General features: G+C 36.4%; 1 protein-coding gene across 7 annotated transcripts; it reads right to left on the reverse strand.

Moving 5' to 3' along the window:
• Positions 1 to 569: 569 nt before the first annotated feature.
• On the reverse strand, positions 570 to 20,575 carry ESD (esterase D). Of its 7 annotated transcripts, XM_043478201.1 has the most exons (12): positions 20,465 to 20,480; positions 17,855 to 18,083; positions 17,391 to 17,439; positions 15,752 to 15,887; positions 15,193 to 15,267; positions 14,519 to 14,607; positions 10,937 to 11,035; positions 9,384 to 9,508; positions 7,976 to 8,095; positions 7,178 to 7,276; positions 5,063 to 5,230; positions 570 to 801 (listed from the first exon to the last, which is right to left on the reverse strand). In XM_043478201.1, the coding sequence occupies exons 4-12, from the start codon at positions 15,754 to 15,756 to the stop codon at positions 721 to 723; spliced, it is 861 nt and encodes a 286-aa protein (XP_043334136.1). In that variant the 5' UTR covers positions 15,757 to 15,887; positions 17,391 to 17,439; positions 17,855 to 18,083; positions 20,465 to 20,480; the 3' UTR covers positions 570 to 720. The 7 variants fall into 7 exon arrangements, with proteins under 7 accessions (XP_043334136.1, XP_043334135.1, XP_043334137.1 ...); XM_043478200.1 differs by lacking the exon at positions 17,855 to 18,083 and having other exon boundaries at positions 20,465 to 20,575; XM_043478202.1 differs by lacking the exons at positions 17,855 to 18,083; positions 20,465 to 20,480 and adding an exon at positions 18,233 to 18,306.
• Positions 20,576 to 20,952: the final 377 nt, after the last annotated feature.

Raw genomic sequence — 20,952 nt, forward strand, 5'->3', positions numbered from 1 at the left:
AAAACAACCAGAATTCACCTATCATGTTTCAAAAGTGTGTCCATTAAGTTCTCAAAGGAACATACTCTGGTACTCACAAAGAGAATAATTACTTTTCTTGGCTGAGTTTATCAAGCTACATTTCTGCATGTAATTAAAGGAAAATATCTTTCACAGTAACATATGAAACAAGCTTCCTTATCTAATTTCAGATCTAATCTAGTATTTAATTCTTGTCTCTTGAGAGAGGTCCAAAAAATGTCCACAAATCCATTTGACTCAACAGATAAGAAATATCATTGACTGGGTTCTGGAAATTTGACTTCTAATCTTAGCTCTCCCAGAAATAACTGTGTAATGATGGGAAATTCATTTAATCTTTCTGAGTCTATTTCTGTATTCACCAACTAACAAACAGTTATTCAATTCAGTGACCACTAGAAGCCAAGCAGTTGTTAGACACTAGATAGGAAACAATAGGAAAAAAGACAGTCCATGCCTCTGAATCATTTCCAAATGATCTTGAAAAAGCTGTTAAGTATCAAATACTTCCCAAGTGAACACTGGTAAAGTAACTTTTAAAATCAGAAGCAGGTGTGATATATTTATTCAGAGGGTGATTCAACTACAGAATGAAGCATTTTTAGCATTATGAAATCCAAAGTTTTAAAATCTCATTTCCTTGCAATTCTGTTTATTACATTTTTATAATCCTGAAGAGGTTTTCTTATCTGAAGTTTTTCATGCATTCAGGTATTTTGCATGATGTCTGATGTGATCAGCAATAAAGGTTGCAATAAAGTAGTAGCTATGATCATAACCCTAGAAGACAAAATAGAGAGATGATGTTTATCTAACATTCAGAAGTGAATAAAGGGACATTAAATATATCTTGCATGTCACTTAATTTGTTTGTAAATAATTACTATCACCATATGTGAACAGTTTCTAATCAAAGTAAAGCTTATTACCCTTTTACTTCAATATTTTCACTGAAAAAAGAACAGCAAAAATGTAAAAAGAAAAAGAAACATTCTGCATAGCCTAGTTTCTAGATACTGCCATTAATATATGCAAAGAAAAGAAATAACACATTAATTAAATGCACAGAGTAAACATGTGGTCATGTCAACACGGACAAAAAAGACTCAGAATTTAGAGAGCTTAGGAACACAGGCAAGACATTTCAAATCCCAAAGGAAACACACTACCACTGATAAGAAAATGTTAAGATACAAAATAAGCACACATAAACAATACAGAGAAAGAACATGTGAACAGCCAAATGCCCTATCCTGGGAAGTTAAACAAGGCCATCATAAATCACATTAAAAATGTGACCTCTTGTGCAGTAAAAGCTGAGGAAAAAGGAATAATTCAATGCTGACATCTCTCAGCAATAAACCAAATTGGGTAAAAAGTCAGTAAACTTTTAAAAACTACCATGCAGCAGAGAGAAAATGTAATTGAGTTGAAACAGATTTCTATCTGGTCATATAAAATCAGAGATAGGTGATCAATGGCAGATGGAGAAGCAACCCTTCCTGAAGGTGTCCTCTAAGTACAAAGTAAGTACCTTTCAAGGGAGAAAGAAATTAAAAATAGGATGGGAAGAACTTAAGGATGTTTAAAACCCAGGTAACTTTTAGGACAGCCCTTACCCTGCCAGAGGCAATTAAAATATAAAATAGAATAAACCAGGAAAGATAAGAGTCTAAGAAAGTTTAACCTGATTAAGCGAATGGTCTGACTGGAAGAAAAAGGAATTTTTCTAAGCACTGAAGAAATAAAACTGGACCTAATAAAAAATATCACCTGCATTTCAGGGAAGAAGGCAAAATCCCTAAGGTTTTGATGAATCAGTAAACGTTCTCAATCTCTAACTTGCAGCAGTATGCAAAGCGTATCTTGGGTACACCAGTTAATAAAGAGTTCTACTTTAAAATCATCAAAGAAACTTAAAAGCAATCTGTTCTCTATTTTCAGTGGCCAAACTGTAGAAGTGAATCTGACAGGAATGTTGTCAAAATTAAGGCTGAGCCTTGGAATTACTTGGTTTCACATCACTCAAGGATTAGACCAGTCCCAGTTAATTAGTTAAATTTAGAGCTGAAGGACAGTTTCTCCTATAAAAAAAGTAGCAGACAAGTATTTGGCACCCATGTAATTCTTGTTAAGAGGTCAAATGTGCCCATGATTTTTAGGCCACAAAACCTGTGAAGCATAGTACCAAGTAGTACCTGCCAGTTTTCAGATAAAAAAAATGGACCTGACCGAAAATAGGTATGCGTGTATGCTCATTCGTGTCCGACTCTTTGCGACCCCACAGACTGAGCCCCCTGTGCTCCTCTGTCAGTGAGGCTTTCCAGGCATGAATACTGGAGCGGGTCGCCATTTCCTACTCCAGGGGATCTTCCCGACCCAGGGATCGAACCAGTGTCTTTTGCGTCTACTTGCATCGGAAGGCAGATTCTTTACCACTGAGCCACCTGGGAAACCCTAACGATAAAGCAGACAAGTCCCTCAGACCTGAGGTAGTCTGAAGTCAACCGAAGTTGGCTTGAAAATCTGAAAAGTTGCCTCTCTGGAGCCACTGCCGAGGTATGTCCATTGTGCTGCACATTCAGCTAAAACAAACCTAAACCTAATCTGCTCCAGACTGGGCAGTTCACTCAAACTGCCCATGCTGGAATGAAAGTGAACAGAAAACTGGGCCTGAGCTAAAAATTGTGACTGATGATTTCAATCCTTTCTCATCTTTAAATAAAAAAGGAAAAGCAATGCTCTGTCTTGACTCTTCATTAAGCATAGACAACTACATTTTTCAGTTGCTTGGGATATAGGCATTTTAGAAATAAATAAATTGACTTATTTTTGCCCCTCAAGAATTTCATCAGTGTTCTAACCCTGCTGCTTTTATAACAAACTCTAGAAAATTTTCAGTCTTTGTAGGAAGGCTGAAACTTTGCTGTTAGTGGTAACAACAAAATTTCCTGGCATAAACTCAAGGTATGCAGAAGAGGCAACCAACACCACTATTGCCAAGAAGTTAAAGTCATTTGGAAAAAAACACATTTTGTTTTATCACTTATAGCTAGAGTTAATACAATTAAACACACTGTTATCTTTATAATCAAATTTCTCAAGGTTGATCATTGATCTAAAACATGTAATTCTGATGATAAATGTTCAAATTAATCTATTAATAAAAAAATTCTATTTTTAAATGATGGCTAGTCACAAGAAAGAAAAAAGGAATGTTGGGGAGCATGTGGAGAAATTAGAACCCTTGTGCACTGCTGATGGGAATGTAAAGTCGTATAGCTGCTATGGAATATAGTATGAAGGTTCCTCAAAAAATTAAAAACAGAATTACCACATGATCCAACAATTCTACTTCTGGGTATAATAACCAAAATAACTAAAAGCAGAATCTTCAGGAAACATTTACACATCCATGTTTATAGCAACATTATTCACAATAGCTAAGACTTGGAAGCAACCAACGTGGTTCATTGACAGATGACCGAATAAGCAAAATCTGGTATATGCATAGGATGAAATATTATTCATTGTTAAAAAGGAAGAAAATTCTGGCACATGATACAACATGGATGAACCTTAAGAGGACTATGCTAGTGAAATCAGCTAGTCACAAAAAGACAAATACTATGTGAGACCACTTATGGGAAATCCTCAGAGCAGTCAGAGAGACAGGAAGTAAAATGGTGGCTGCTAAGGGATGGGGGCAGGGAGAATGGGGAGTTAGTGTTTAATGGGGACAGAGTTTCAGTGTTACAGGATGAAAAGAACTGGGGAGAGGAAGGATGGTGAGAGCTGCACAGCATTCTGAATGTATTTAACATCACCGAAATGGACACCTAAAAATAGTTAAGGTAGGAAATTTTATGTGGTATTGTGGTATTTTACCACAATAAAAAAAAAGCTGGAAGAAAAAAAAACCCAAACAGGTGGACAGGATAGGAATGGTCTCTCATCTGGTCATATAAGGATAAAATGAGTTAATGCTGTGAAAACAGTTTGGAAGCTTACACATTGTGGCTCAGACGGTAAAGCGTCTGTCTGCAATGCTGGAGACCCGGGTTCGATCCCTGGGTCGGGAAGATCCCCTGGAGAAGGAAATGGCAACCCACTCTAGTACTCTTGCCTGGAAAATCCCATGGACAGAGGAGCCTGGTGGCTACAGGCTGTGGGGTCTCAAAGAGTCAGACACGACTGAGCGACTTGACACATTGATCTAGATAACACTTATCATCATAAGTTTTAGATCAATGTGTCTGGAATATTACCCATAAACATATTACCCATATGGCATATTACCCATAAACATGAATAAAAATGTTTTTAAAAAGCCTGGCCATGTATAATTTTCAGGGTTCATTTCTCATCTTGAAAGAAAAATTTTGTTTATATTATGTTCTGAAGTGTATGATTATGTAATTACTAAAAAATAAAGGCAGAATTTCTTTAATTACAACTATATTAGCATAGAGTTAGGTGAGTAGTGTATAGTCAAAAGTATTTTAGCCAAGGAAAAAGGAAAATCTGCAAACCAATTGAAATTCAGTAATCGTTCTTAAACAACGAGCAAGCAGCACAACAGACTGGTTAGTATCTAACTCAATATATAGTGCATATGTGTGTGTCAGACAAACAATACACAGCTTCCGAGGCTAAGATGTGTACTTAAAGTGAAGAGTAATTAAGGTGTAAGCTTGTCTTCTTATTTGACTGCAATAATAGCTGCATGTGTAAAGAAAGATACCCGATAACACTGATGATTAAGTACCATTTAAGCACCAAACTTTGAGCTATTTACTGATTTTACAGTAGGACAGAAAATTGTAAATACTTTTCACTGCCAAAAGCTTTCCTATTTTTTTGTAATCTGGTCTTAGATATCATTAATTTAATAGGGAGGTTTTCACTTTGTCTTATTGTAATTAGAAAATATCTTACTAGAGGTACCTTTTCAAATTCTAAAATAAAATTAAGAAAGGACTACGGAATCTTATTTTTTTAAGAGTGAGTTTAGAACAAGGTAAGGTTTCCTGGTACTTGCCTCTTGTAATCTGAAAACAACAGGGATTTTCTTTTCTGTACAGGCAGCTATGAAGTTATCAGGAAGTAACTGTCCATCGGAAAGGAACTCGTCCTCCTTCCCTTGATCAATTAGTATATCCAGCTGAGAACCTGGATAGGACTTCACAAGACAGGTAGCATCATAAGCCTATAAAAAGAGGAGAAATAATGAAAAATAAATTCACAAGTGCCAGAAAGATATTCTTCAGAATATCCTATACTAGAACTGAATAGAAATTTAAAGTCATTCAAGCTCTAAGGCTGATTAAGTTGGCTTGTCTGGTTTTTATTTATTAGGTCTTCAGAATTCTATTCTCATTAGAGCTTCTTCCTTACTTTCAAGCAGTCCTAGACCAACAGCAAAGGTTTTATATCTCAAGTATTCTTCATTGTGTAACCTTTTTTCTTCTAAATCATCAAGGTTATTAATCACCTCTCAACTCCAAAAACCCTGATTCTTTTTCTTTGTAAATCCTTTCACAAATTGACTATTTCTTCTAACTATCTCAAATAAGCAGTCTATTTTTGTTTCTGCTTTTTGACTAATTCCAGGCATAAATCTCTCTTTCACTATCTGTTGTAAACCACCAAATATCTACTATCTCCAGAAACTTTCAGGAAGACATGAATAATCTGAATCATGTTAACAACTCAAATTTAGTATCTGAGGAGCTGCTGCTAGTTACAATTTTCTATTTTACCATCCATCTTTAAATGTTGATCACTCATGTATATTCACTAACCACAACTTTTTATGCATTAATCAAGACAGACAAAAGATTTTCCCTTCTAAAGTATCATGCATTTTCAGACTTGCTTTCTTTAGTCTTAAAAGGAGAGTGAAAGGAGACATATAAAGTCCAATTAGTTTAAAGTTCTATGATTTCATAATTCTGCATAGTCTCCTTATTCCAAGAGTAAATTAAACGCTGGCCTAAACACTAATTAAGACAGTAAAATCTCCTGCCACTTGGAGAAAAAGGATACACATTTCTTTACAGGCTACCTCTCCCCTATTTCCCTCAGGCAGTTGGTCTTTCACTCAAATCTTCTATTAGACCATAAGGCCCCTGTGGACAGGAAAGGATCATCACCTTCTTGACAGGAGATTTCAAAACTCTACACAAACTCTGCATATGGTGAAAACTCAACATACTGATGCACAAGCATTGTCAATGCACTGTACTCCAAGTAACTAATAGTAACAATTTTTGGCATTCTTCCAATATAATCAAAACCGAGGCCTAAGCAAAACAAAACTTTAATGTAGTGACTAAGAGATTAACCTTCCAATTCTGTTAGAATTTCAAAGACCAAACTTAAGAAAAATAGGGGTCCATGTGTAAATGATTTTGAATAAACAGCAATGAAACAAAAAAGGTTTTTTTTCCCCCACTCAAGCATCTGCTACTTGCTAACAATCACATGGTGATCAGCTCATTTGCAAAATATTCAAATTCTTGGTAGGAGTTTTCAAATAGCCCATTTCTGCACAGTCTTGGAAAAAAGGGCCTGTTTTATTTTCATCCAGAAGCATCTGTTCCTATGCTTGAAAAAGCAATCTCGCTGTTGGAAATAGACTCATAAATGTACATTACACACACAGTATCTGTGTTTAAAGGCTGTTAAGCCTAGAATTAAAAATCTAAACCCGAGAGACACTAGATTTTGAAACAGATACAAAAAAAACCCCAGGCCTCCTGGTTCTTACCATGCAATCGGGCACACAGTTAGTAAGAGGTAAGTCTAAATTTAGTAATAGGGGGTATTTTTCGTAATGTTAATTTAGAAAATAAACATAAATGAATCATTAGCAGAAAAAAGATGTAGCCTCAGAATATCTGCCATAATTCAACACAATTTAAAAAAGATCCTTCATGGGTATGGTTATTGTTATATGTATTTATTTTTGTTAATTATTTTTAGCTCTGGATGTTTGGGCTTCCCTGGTGGCTCAGATGGTAAAGAATCTGCTTGCAATGCAGGAGACCCTGGATCCTTACTTGAATAAGTTAGGAGTATAATGTCTGGAGTGCAGCTTTTCATCGAATTTGAAAACGTATAATGAGTATTAAGAGAGCCATCCAGTACCTACCTCCCATTTACTTTGATCTGTTCCCAAGTACCCGGTGAAGGCTTTTTTGCCCCAACGGCAGAGCACTGGGTTGCAGAGTGGCGCAAATGCTGACACAGACTTACGAACAAAAATAAAATAAAATTTACAAACAAGTTATATTTTTGTAAGTTCACGATGCACAGACATTTGCAACTTGCTTAAAAACTGACTTGCCATGAAAATCCCTGTGAATGATTTTTCTTCTGCTATATTACGAGCTTAGGTTATATGCCTCTCCAAGATCCATCATCCTTTGTATGTTCTGTTCAAAGAGCTAATAAAATATAATTGCTAAAGCAACAAAGCAGTACATTACATTTTCATTAAATAAGGCACAAATGAAAGTTTGTGATGAATTTCTACTCAGTTTTTCCAGTTAAAACAATGGAAAATCAAAGTAAACTTTATGTGAGAATACTCTTGGTAAAAATATAAGTAAATGATAACATACTGCCACAATAACATTAGTCAAGACTAACTTTTAGAAAAAAAGAGCCTAGAAAACTATAGTTTGAATAGAAGCAATGAAAATTTCTTGATAATACCTCTAGTAGACCAATGAGAAAACACTGGGATACAAGGCCTATTCTTTTGAGTCTGTAGCATATATTGTATGGTCAATTTAATAGTCTTCCCCCACAATCTCTTGAAATTTCCAACACTAGAAAAGTTTAGTCCCAATACTAAAACAATAGTATATGATTTCAATCTCTGTAAGTTCCTAATACTATATTATTCAAGAGAAATATCTGTCACTAGAAGCTTAGGTAATCTTACTTTGTATTTTCCAGGATTCTTCAAAGCACAAATCAGAGCTCCGTGGCCCCCCATAGAGTGGCCAAACACAGACATCCTTTGGGGGTCCACTGGAAAATTGTCATTTACGAGTTGGGGAAGCTAGAGAGAATTTAATGGTGGGACAGAAGATATGAGAGAAATAAGTTTAGACTCTTTCAAAGTTGTATTAAAAAAATCAGTACTTCCAAATCACACTCTTACAATGGTTTACACCATAAAGACTTTTTTAAAATGCAGGATAGACAATGATTATTAATATATCACTGGAGAATATATGATACATCACCCTTAGAAAGCAAATTTAAGACGATAAGGCAGAAGAAACTTCAAAATGTTCTAAACTTTGATCCAATAATTTCACTTCCTGGAATCTTTTCTAAGGGAAAAGTTCTTATGGGTAAAAAAATTATACACAAAGATAATCAATGCAGTAATATATATGATGGTAAAAAACATATGTAAACATATAAATAGCTCCATTAGAAAAAAGTAAATCACTGCATATGATGGAATACTAACCAACTGCTAAAATTAGATCTAAATTGTTAAATTTAGATCAGAATATTCTAAAATATTTGTTTTATGTAACGAAAAAAGAACAAGATAAAAATGTTTCACAATTATATGAAAACTAGTCATAAAACAAGGTCTGGAATATACCAAAATATAGTTGTCTGGGGTGGCAGAATTATGCATGATTAAAATTTTATACTATTATTTCTGAATTTTTATGATGTGGACATTAACAGTTAAAATCATATAAAATTTAGAAAAGTGCATAAACTGTACACAAATATTAATAGAAGCAATGCTTTACCACTGATCCTTTCTGATTATGGTTAATCCCTGTGAAATATGCCTGAGTGAACCAACAGCCAGAGAAATGCAAAGTGTTTTCATATACTATTTGCTTTGTATAACCTGGTCAGTGTAAACAGGTATCAACATAATTATTAAATTCTTTAAAATTGTACTTAGTGAATTTATATTGTAGAAAATAGGAGTACAGTACCAATGAACTTTGGAATCTTTACAAAGATAATTAGCAAATATATACTAAATAGGCTTCCCAGGTGGCACTAGTGGCCAATGCAGGTGATGCCAGAGATGTGGGTTCAATCCCTGGGTTGGGAAGATCCCCTGGAGTAGGAAATGGCAACCTACTCCCGTATTCTTGCCTGGAAAATTCCACGGACTAAGAAGCCTGGTGGGCCACAGTCCATGGGCTGCAGAGTCGGGTACGACTGAGTGACTGACCAGATCACATCACATATACCAAATAGATTCAACAATACCATACCTTAGTTTAAAAGACTAGAAGGATCTTGTGTCCAAAAATCAAACTTTCACAGTCATCGATTAATAATTACAATGTAAATTAAATTACCTCCTTTGTTACGTAAGAGTACATTCTATAGTTAGTTTTCCAAAGATCTTCAGTAGCATCGACATAAAAGCCAGCACCCGTGCCAAAGTCCCAGCTGTCCTCCTCTCCTTTAATATTGCAGCCACCTAATTAAAGAAAAGTCTCGTGGTTCCATCTACTCTGTTAGTAATGGCCCACGTTTCATAATACACTTTAAAATGAGCCTGAATATTCATTTGTATCAGAGCTGTTCGCTGGACATTGTGAGCTCTCTGGCCTTTTGGGGCACATACTTCCTTGCCCTCTTGAGTGCGGTCCTGTGACTAATTCTAGACAAGGAGGCAGGAAAGGGAGGACGTGGTCCTCCAGGCTGGGTATTCACTGGCTTTCTCTGTTGATGTTAGAAGCTCCTAAGTGTCCTAAACATATCCTCACTCTGCTTTACCTGTCAAAGGGTTTCGACCTTCTTTTTATCTTTTGTAAATGTGTTGAGAGTTCTTCTCTGATGACCCTCCTCACTACCAACATTTCTTTGCTTCTCTGTACTACTGTGTTCTCAGAAGGGATGGGGACAAATGCTTGTGCTCAATTCGCTATCTTGAACTGACAGCGAAAATGTCTTCTTATATACTCTGGAATCATTCCATCCTGTTTCCCCTATTTATCCATCCCCCCAGTGGAATTTTCTTACATTCTTTTTTAATTAATTAGGTTTTATTTTATATACTTGCATGCAGTTTAAAGTCAACCACTAGGATTTCAAATAAAATCATAGTGATATGTAATTGGATGGAAATGACCTCTTTGTATGAGTTGGTCTGCTCATCCAGGAACATGGCACTTTCCCACTAATGATTACTAAGAATTTTTTATGGTTTTTACTTAAAAATAAACCTTATTTTAAAAGTTTATTCTGGAGACATTTTATATTTTTGATGCTCTTCTGCATTAAACATTTTATTACATTTCCTGTGAGACATGTCTTCCTTTTTGTATCATAGGGACTGTGAAAGGAAATGCACTGCTTCCCAAGGCCGGTCATTCAACTTCCAGATAGTTTTAGCTTCCATTTAAATTCCATTTCCTGACCCTTCCAGGGTCACAAAACAAGTTTCAACTGTCTGATGGATTGAATTCTCAAATACCTGATATTCTCATTTTTCTAATGTATAATCACTTGTATTAAAACTAATATTTGTTTAACTGCATGACTGTTTCATGACTAACAGAAATGAGAGAAGATAATTACTACATGCAAGACAGGCTACCCAAGGAACAAAAAAATTATTTCCTATGCATTGTAAGTTATTTTGGTACTAGTGCCAACATGAAAAAGATTAATTGAGTTGCTCAGTCTCTGTTTAAAACTGTCAACCTATAAAATGGGAACAGCAAAACTGTTAGTAAAATTCAGTGAGGAAAATATATAGTATAGTATTTTAGAGTCATGATGTTGCCTGAAAGATTAGTAAATAGAAAAAATACAAAATAAATTGCATATATGTTACTTTGCTTGTAACTTAGTCTTAAAGATTTATACTTTTACAAAGAATCTCTGGAATAAGAACACTTACGAGGGCTGGTATCTGGAGCAACGACGACAAGGCCATGTTCTGAAGCAGCTTGATGATAACCAGATTTTGATATAAAATTTTGTTCTGTGCAAGTTAAACCTAAAGATTGAAAATATGGTTATCTCATGCTATACTGTGAACGGCTTATAAACTTTAATTTTTTTACAACACAAGAAAATAAGCTCACTTACTATTAAAAAGGTTTGTTGTTTTTTTTAAAGAAATCATGCTGAAAAAGACACTAAAGTTTCTCTTCTCATAAAATTTGTAACAGTATCAATCTAAGAATTGTCTTAGGTTAAATGATCCCCTAGTTGTCTTTTCAAAGTCACCCACTAAAATTTCAATTACAGAAATCCTTTGCACTAGATGTGTTTGGGAATTCAGAATTTTTCAAACTGCAGAATGGCAATATGGTGCATAAACCAAATGTTATAACAACCCCAATGGCGTGTTATCAAGTATGCCAATACTATTCTTGCATCAAAACATAAATGTTCACAGTGAGATAATATTATGGTCATCATAATACTAAGAATATTTTTATATACAAGTAGTTCTCAGCAATAAAATTTAGACTAATCACCTTTGCGTTTCTCAGTGTACTAAGAAGAGAACAATGGTCACCAAATATCTTCCTTAACTGAGTTTGAGTTTTTACAACTCTTCCTGCCATTTTTTCTAGCTCTGTGTTTTTTTAGTCATGTGATAGGAGAGATGACAATTCTCTTATTGCTGCTGCTGCTGCTAAGTCGCTTCAGCCGTGTCCGACTCTGTGCGACCCCATAGACAGAAGCCCACCAGGCTCCTCCGTCCCTGGGATTCTCCAGGCAAGAACACTGGAGTGGGATTCTCTTATTACGGGAGCCTAATACTGATATAATGATGTGAGAATGGCCAAGAATGAACTGGCAGTAGAAGCTTGAAGTTAAACACCACTTAACCCAATAGCCCTTTTCTAGTAGCCAATGCTAAATGTCCCAATATGCCTGATAATTAGCAACACTAAAACTTACTGATTTGCACGAAGCAGAATAAATTATCTATACGACATAGAAACTATAAACTATTTAACCCCCAACACCCAGCACAGAGAGTTATGAAACGGCTGCCCAATAAAGATGTGTTAAATTAATAATTATAAAATAGAAAGTTACAAGTATCATTGGATAAATGTTACTAGAGTTTATGGTTAAATAAACCGTTAGGATATATATTTTTTCACTAGTCATGGAAAGGGAACAAGGTCCTCGTTCGTTCTTCTCGGAATACCTGTCATAAACACTGGAGCCAGATCATGGTGGAGAATTGCCTAAAATACTCATAAAAGGTCAGCAATTTTAATTAAGTGTAAATTGAATAAAAATGCAAATTAAATGTAACCTTAATGTAAATGTGTTCGAAGGAGACAGGGTAATAGTGCAGGTTGCAAGAGTTTTGGATTTCAAACAGTATCTGGTTCTAAATGTCATTCAGCTCCTTCTTAACTAAGTTAACTTAAGTTACTTAACTATGCAAGCAACCAATATTCTGAGCCTCAGTTCTTCCATTTGAAAAATAATGGGGATGATATTGCCTATTTTTACCTCATAAGGTGGCTATGAGGATTAAATGTGATAATAATGTGTAAAGGGTCTTAAACTGTGTCTGAGACACAGTCCAGAGTGTTGCATTTGGGAAATGGAAATGTATTTAGAGATCAGAGAAAAAAAGTTTCTTTTTTTCGTTGTTAGTTAGAACACAAATTTCCTGATTAAGATAGTAGGGCGTGAACAGTAGACTCAGGGAAATGAGGATACTTCTACTAGTAGACTTATGCTCAAGCATGTGAAGATGGTTACTATTAATAATAGCTATTTGGTCAACTATACTTCTTTTATATGAAGAGCTGGTTTTTTTTTTTTTTGGTAACAATTTTATTGAGGTATAACTCACATGCCATACAATTCACTCCCTTAAAGTATACAGTTCAGAATAAAAATAGTTTGATTTCAGTTAATTTGTAACAACTGATGCTATCTTTCTGTCACGGTTTTCCTTCAATTAACTGGGATGTAAACCTTCCAGTATTCTTCTGTCATTTTTTCTCAAGTGTGCTGGTCAATCTTACCTTTTTCCAGAAAATCAAGCCTTAATTTCCAAGGTGTATACCTTCTTTAGCATCTCACTACAGAAAATGTCCTGTCATTTGATGTAAACAAATAAACAAACTATTTTCTATATTCCTAAAGCTCAGATGATACATCTTGATAGATTTCAATTACAGTTAAGAAGTTAGGACCTTATTATTACAGTGCCTATTATACAATACCCTGGTACATCTGGCCTGGGTTATTCTTCTTTTAACAAGAGATATGAGTGAAACAGCTCTCACAAGAAACAAAATTCCAAAAGAATAGGAGAAAAGAATGAATACAGCTTTGGCCCATGAATCAGAAAACATGTTCACTCCTGTATGTGATTTTGAGTAATATATAATTTCCTGGTCATGCTTACATGATTTCTAAAGCATCTTTAGCTATACAAAACTATGTTTCTAAAACAAATATGGGATTTATTACTGCTTTTGGCAATACCCAGTGCTCTTCCAGCAAAACTGGTTTGCTTTCTCCAGTCAAAGAAATGAGATGCTGAGTTAAAATTATGTAAGTACTTAATTTTTACCTTTCAAAATTAAATATATTTCTCATTTTTAAAGTCGTAATTCGGACTTATCCTTGAGAATAAGGGAGGATTTATTAAATCAAAGTTATAAGAGGCAATTTTAAAGAAACAACAATAGAACTCTATGACATAATTTGGTTTTCTATGGGTCTCTTAAAATGTTTGCTTCTAAAGATGAAGTGCCGGTATCTTGTGAAAGAGCTCACAATCCACTGGACAGTCTTTGATATTCACCAGTGATTAAGAAGTCTTCTGTGATGTTCCAGATTGTTGCCAGCGAAGATCCGGGTCCAATTAAAACATTCTAGAGAACACTGTAAGAAGTTACTTGTCTGTGGTTTCTAATTACCATATCACAGGTGTCCTAATTTTACCTAACATTGTTCTATTTGAGTGGTAAAGTCTCTAAGAAACGTTTGGTTAGGCACAAACTAAATAACTTTTCTAAGTTTTTGCCAATGAGTCTAGAACTTTATATTTTCTGCTAACTTATGTGGTCTAACTGAAAAAGAAGTAGATTTCCCTGGTTGGCTCAGTGATAAAGAATCAACCTGCCAATGCAGGAGATGCAGGTTCGATCCCTAGGTCGGGAAGATCCTGTGGAGGAAATGGCAATCCACTCCAGAATTCTTGCCCAGAGATCCCATGGACAGAGGAGCCTGGCGGGCTACAGTCCATGGGGCCACAAAAGAGTCCAACACGGTTTAGCAATTACACAATAACAATACATACATGAAAAAGAAGTAATAAAACAAATGTAATTCAGTAGGCTTGAAATTATTCTCAGGATAAAGTAAGAGCAGACTATAGGCTCCTAAAGTCTTTTATAAATGACACCAAAAAGTCAAGATGGAAGAGTAAGATAAGCCAGGAAAAAAAGAAAAACTCCTTTACAAAACTCAAATGCATAACACTTACCAGACAGCCAATATAGCACAGGGCATTTTCCAGTTTCTGCCTTTGGTGGTAAATAGACAGCAAATTTCATTTTGCACTTCAGTTCAACACTATAATTTTAACAGACATCAAATAAAATAAAATAAAATAAAATTGCCCCTCATTGGTCAGAAAGAAATGTAAAACAAGTGATTTAATGTCCAGAATAAGTGATCTTGTCAACATTTTAGGGTGTGGCCCCCAGCCCTTAAAGAAAGAACAGGGCCAATTCAGCATATTAATCAACCTGAGCTTATGCTGTGCATAGTACACAGTCTTTTGGAGAAGAATGAATTAAAAGAATAAATGTAATACCCTCAATACAGCATGAAAATTTTTAAAAGAAAAATTGTTTCTAAAGAAATGTATGAAATAACAAATCTAGAGATCTTAAACTACATGTTTGCTCACAGACACTGAAATGGACCACATCCTTAATTCTCTTTTCATATAAATATGAAATTTATATGTAACTTTCAAGTAAATATCTTATTACTATCACCAATGTCAAAACTAGGTTAAGATAAACTTGATAAAAACCACAGGTTTTCCATGTAAACAGTTATTCATGCAACCGTGATCTTTCACGGGCTTATTTAAAGATTCAAAGAGGTGGAAGCAGAGAGAGATCTAAAATTGTATCCTCCTGTAGTTACCTGTCATGTTCAAAAACTTTCTGCAGTCCGCCAAAGCACTTGCTGCTGGAAACCTGTTTCAACGCCATTCTTCTCCTATTAGTGAAGAGGGAGCTCATTAATTTCCAGAGAATTAGCTCTTAAAAAATTTGCAACAGAACTGTTTTCAGATAAAGTATCTAAACATATGACGGTCTGCCACCTCGAATTTTTTTCACATACTAATTTTCTGATTAATAGTATTATGAAAGTGACTAAGTTTATTATGTACACTTACACTTGTTATATTCACTTTGGAAAGTGTAAGTACTCTGGTATGTCATTACTAATTTATTAACAAGCTTCGTGGTGTGTATGTCTGTGGACTGCCCCAAATTCCTTTTAGAAAGCAAGAGAATATAAATAAGTTATTAACTGATTGCTTTAGCTTAGAAGGTTGAACATTGTTAATAGTTTGCTGTGAACTGTAACAAGAGAATCAAGGTATGACTGATTAAGGGCTGGTAGGAAAACGGGAGGAAAATGATGTAATAGTAATAGTGTTGATAATAATATGAAAGAACATGTATTCAACACTTACAGCATAGGCACTTTCCTATATGTTAAACCAGATCAAATTACTCATCCTAGCGGAGTATTTCAGAAAAGTGCTGCACAACCTTCACATCAGCATTTCTCCTTTTAAAACAAACCAGCCAGTAAAGCACATGGCTGTCCTAAGGGAATTAAAAGTAGTTTGTCAGGAAAAAATTCTGAAGTTTGGTTAACTCTTTTCTCTCCAAAACATCTTAAAGTTTTCATGAATGATTTTAAACTTAAATGTTAAAATACCACATATTACTAATTTTTAACAATAATACCAAAAGAACCCCCACAAAAAACTGGAACACCATCTTTTATGTATGGTTAAGCACCCGCTGAGCAATGAAAAACCAGACTGATTCTGATCTGCATTTCTCAAGGAAGGATTCTCTTTCTCTCCTTATTATAAATTGGTAAATCATACACATTAAATAAAAAAATCCTCGGATCCCAGGAACAGGTATTACCACCTGGTGGTCCGCTGGGTGAAATACTCTACTGTATGCTAATCCAGCTGTGGTGCTACAGTCACTCTAAAAAGACATGTAAAAATAATCTTGGAAAGCTTACTTGGGAAATGTCTTTGCAAATGATTAGTTTCAACCTTTCCTTTAGGTAATCTCCTCGATAAATCCAAATACTGAGCTTCAACACTTGAAATGTGGGGTGTGACCCACAGAATTTGACCTCAGAGCCCCTCTTCTGCTCTGCTTTTCTGCCTCACCAGAGGGTTCTTAAATACTCTTTAAAAAAACTTTTTTTTTTCCAGAAAAGATTGACTAATTTCATAGCATTAGGGTATTACAATTACACACAGAGGAATTACCTTCTATTCAAAGGTTTATGCTTTTAATCTTCAAAAGGCCAATTTTTAGAAAAAATGATGTTATTAGTTACTGAATATTAACTTCAGCCATTCTTGTTCATGACTCTATCTTAAATAATGAATTAAAAGAGACAGAAGTACACTTTTAAAATATATGCACATGAAACCAAAGAATAAAATTTACCTGGTGGAATTATTCTGCAAGGAATTCCTATTTTTTAGACCTAGCAGGGACCATATCTGCTTTCCCAAAAACATGGTACACCGAGAATATATCTAGTACATGAAAGATATCTAAAAATTATTTGTTGAATTAATGAATACATTTTTAAACTTCTAGCTACCAATTATGTGAAAGTTTTACAAATTAACTTAATCTTTACCTCTATTATTTTTATACTTTACTATTCACCTATTTTAGTAACTCATCACTGGTCTATTTCTTCTACTCTTTGAATGCTCTTTTTAATTAAAATTCAAAATCAAGTACTTTCCATTTGGGCAAAGAAAAGTGAAAATACTGTTTTTTAAATTGGTAGAATGAAATTTTTTTTTTAAAGCTTTTAAAGTTCCTCCCCGCCCCAACCATCCATTTTAGAAACTGTCTTCAATTATGAATTAAGAAAAAAGGCTCAATAAGAAAATCAAGACATAAGCTAAGAACTAGATATGATATACTTTGATATATATTAGGCGATTACATTTTTCACTAAAAATTTCCTATGCTAAACACAGCATATTTTAAGCCAAATTACTAGATTTTTTATATTCAAGTTCGAAAGTAATATATCAAAAATAAAATTTAATGTACCTGTCCAATTACTACTTGCTTTTTGGTCCGTAGCAAAGGGTAGATGATCCTGAAAAAGAGGCCAAATGACGTATAAATGGGACATACTTTTTACAACAAAGTTTATAGTCCACTACACATTCCCAATAGAGGTATCTTCCTTTCCTAAGGTAGATGACCGTCCATCCTGGGTGTGGCAGAATGGGAAGACCAGCTGATGGAACAGCATCATCGCTTTACCTAGGCCCAGAGTTTAAGTAACCTTAATACCTACTTTGCCACAAGCCCTCGTGTTTGGTTAAAAACTTTTTCTGGAATAAGATTCCAATGAAGAAAGTTTTATCTTTTTTTTTTCTTTTTAAATAAACAGGAAAAAGTTTTAAACTGTAATTTGGAAGTATGAGATATGATCAACTGCTGAGAGTGATGAAAACAGGAGTGGAGACTAGAAAAGCAGAGGAAGAAAAGAGGAAGCCTAAACCCACCTGAGCTGCAGGTCAAACTTGTCATGCAGGTTGGATAAAGAAGGGAAGAGATGCGAACTTAAGGACACTGGGCTGACTGGCTAGAAAACATGAGCTGGTGAGAAAACTGACTGGGCTTAGGAATGGTGGTGGAGTGAGTGCAACACAGGAACAAACAGAAATGCACGTAGCGATGCACACCAAGGGTCATTTGTCTGATAGATGTTTCACTTCAGTTCTAAGAAGAGATCTTGGGGGAGAAATGAAATTACAGAGTGCGATAGAATAATAAAAACACCCCTCTTTGAAACCCCAAAACAAAAACCAAAAAAAAAGAAAAAGAAAAAAAACCCAAAAAACCCACAGTGCCAGTTTTCCTATAAAGTCAATGAAATGTACCTCAATAATCTTCAGAGAACAAAGGTTCTCTCACTGCATGGTATCAACAGGTGGAACGCCAATTAGGTAAAAACTATTAAAGAGAAAGTTGTCTTTATTCACAAAGCATCTACTACTCCTCCAAAAGGCCAAACTGTCAGATCTTACTTTTGTTCCCTTTACTCATTGAGGCTAAATGTTATCTATCTCCAGAAATCTGTATTCTTTGTATTTTGCCCATTCTTTCCTTCTTCTCATGAGCCTCAAAAGTTTTCTACATATCTCTACCTGGATTTCCGTTCCCATTCTCTCATGGACTTTGATCCATTTCTCTGGCTGCAATGTGTTCCCACCCCACTGGCTCTTAATGACCTGCACAGGTCTCCCCAACATCACCCAATTATGGCACTGCTCACCAGCACTTCGTAAAAATCCCTTTCCTCAATGAACCTACGGGATCTGAATTCTCTTCCATTCTTTCTTCTCCCATCTCCCTTTCCTTTTTTGTTTATACTCTTTTCTTAACTCCCATCCCCTAAGTTTCAACTACATTTTTTGTGTGAAAGAATATAAATCTGCCTTTCTCCACTCATTCATCCTCCAACACTGGTGTCAGAATTTAAATTTCCTGTTGAACCCTTCTCACCTGATGTGCCTCTGGCTAGCAAAACTCAACACATCTGAAGTTAAGTTTAATCTCCTACCTTCAAACCACGTTTTTCTATTCCTCTTTCTGCTCTCTTTTCATTTATGGCCATCTTGCCCAACTCTGTCTGTAATGTCTTAAAGTTATCCCCTCTTTGAATTTCCATTACCACCATCCTAATTATGCACAAGAAGTTAAAACTTAGCTTCCTACTTTGTTTTCTTCTTGTATGTCTCACTAAAACCAATCCTGCGTAGAGGCCTAGGACTGTAATCCACTTACCTTAAGGCTCAATGGAGCCCTACACAAGTCACAGTCAGGTCTAATATGGTCTACTTGGAATTAATGATCATTTAAATTTATTTTTAATTTTATTTTAAAAATTGTGATAAAAAACATAAAGTTTTCTTTCTTAACCATTTTTAAGTGCATAGTTCAATAATGTTAAGTTATATAGTGTTAAGTATAGTCTGTCCATTTGAAAACATGGTTAGCTTGCTCTTATTAACTAGCAGATGACAAATGCTGGCCCACAGCTAGGATCCTGCTACAGGTGTAGAGAGTTAATCCCACCCAACCATCAGGCCAGTAGTTGAAAACCAGTAAGTCACTGAAATGGAACACACTGGCATTAATTATACGATTTTTTTCAAGCTTGATTCCATTAAAAGTTCACAAAATTCAAACTATGAACTGATAAAAAGATCAGGATGAATAAAACGCCATATCTACTTTGGTCATATTATTAACTGTGTACTAATCATAATCTCTTTTCCTTCATAAAACTTCACATGGCTTGCCCACATCTGAACTTTTAATGCACCCTGGGGAAAAAAAGAGCATTCATGAACTCCAGACACCTTAACTTAAATTATCTTCAATGGTCCCACACTATTTTTCTGGGCTTGTTTCTTTAATTTAGTCAAACTCAATCATTCTAGTATAGTCTGGATGTTTCTACTGGGGGCCATGGTACAGTGACTTTAGAGTAGGTTGTGGAGCCAGACGCTCCAGGTTCAGATTCTGGCTTCACTAGGTACTACTTCCCGGTAGTACTCTGGTAGTGGTAGTGACTGGGGGCAAACTTTCTATGCCTCATTTCCCCATCTATAAAATGGGGATATTAATAGGACCAGTACGAAAGGGTTGTTAATTCATGCACTTAAAATGCTGCTGGCTATGATTACGCACACTATTATTTCTGCAACCTCCAATGCCCTCCAAAGTCCGTGCAAATGTCGTCCCCCTGACCAGCCCATCAGAGATGACCGCCACGCCCCGAGACAACTCTGACAGCGCATTTACAACACGATCGAACTTCCCAAGAGCTTGAACTGCGTGCAGAGAAGCAGGTTCCCCCTCCCGTGGGGACTGCGAACGTCTGGGGTCTGCTTCCTCCATGAGTGGGGCCAGCGCCCCTCCCTCGGCCTCCAGCTCCGGCTGTTTGCGGCCGAGCCCAGAGGCCACGTTCTCCGCGATCGCACCCACGCGACCCGCCGCAAGGGCCCAGGAGAGTCCGCCCCTACCGGAACCCGCAGTGTCACCCGTGCAACACGAGATCCTGGCGGCCCGAGGACGACCAGGCCTCTGCCCAAACCCAGGCTCACCTCCGGTGGCGGCGGGAAGAGCAGCTGCACCAGAAGGGAAGTGCCCGGCCTAAATATGGCCGCGGCCGCCACCGCCTCGGCCCAGCCCCCTCTGCGCCCCCCCACTCTGGGGTCCTGTTTCCAGAGTCTCTTCTCGGCCCCGCCCTCCCTTGGTCACGCCCCCAAAGCTCCGCCCCCTGTGTCCCCGCCCCTTCCCTCAGACTTCCCCCTCCCTCCACAGCGCTTGTGGGCCGCTTCTCGCTTTCCAGGACTTGCCTGGTGGGCGCTAGTGGTAAAGAACCCGCCTGCCAATGCAGGAGATGGAAGAGACGCGGGTTCTATCCCTGGGTCAGGAAGAGCCCGTGGAGGAGGTCGTGACAACCCACTCCAGTATGCTTGCCTGGAGAATCCCATGGACAGAGGAGCCTGGCGGGCTGCATACAGTACATGGGGTCTCAAAGAATCAGACAGGACTGAAGCAGATTAGCTGGCAGCCCCCTATCCTGAGA

This window comes from Cervus canadensis, chromosome 9, assembly GCF_019320065.1.
Source record: "Cervus canadensis isolate Bull #8, Minnesota chromosome 9, ASM1932006v1, whole genome shotgun sequence".
In the NCBI taxonomy this organism is placed as follows: Eukaryota; Metazoa; Chordata; class Mammalia; order Artiodactyla; family Cervidae; genus Cervus; species Cervus canadensis.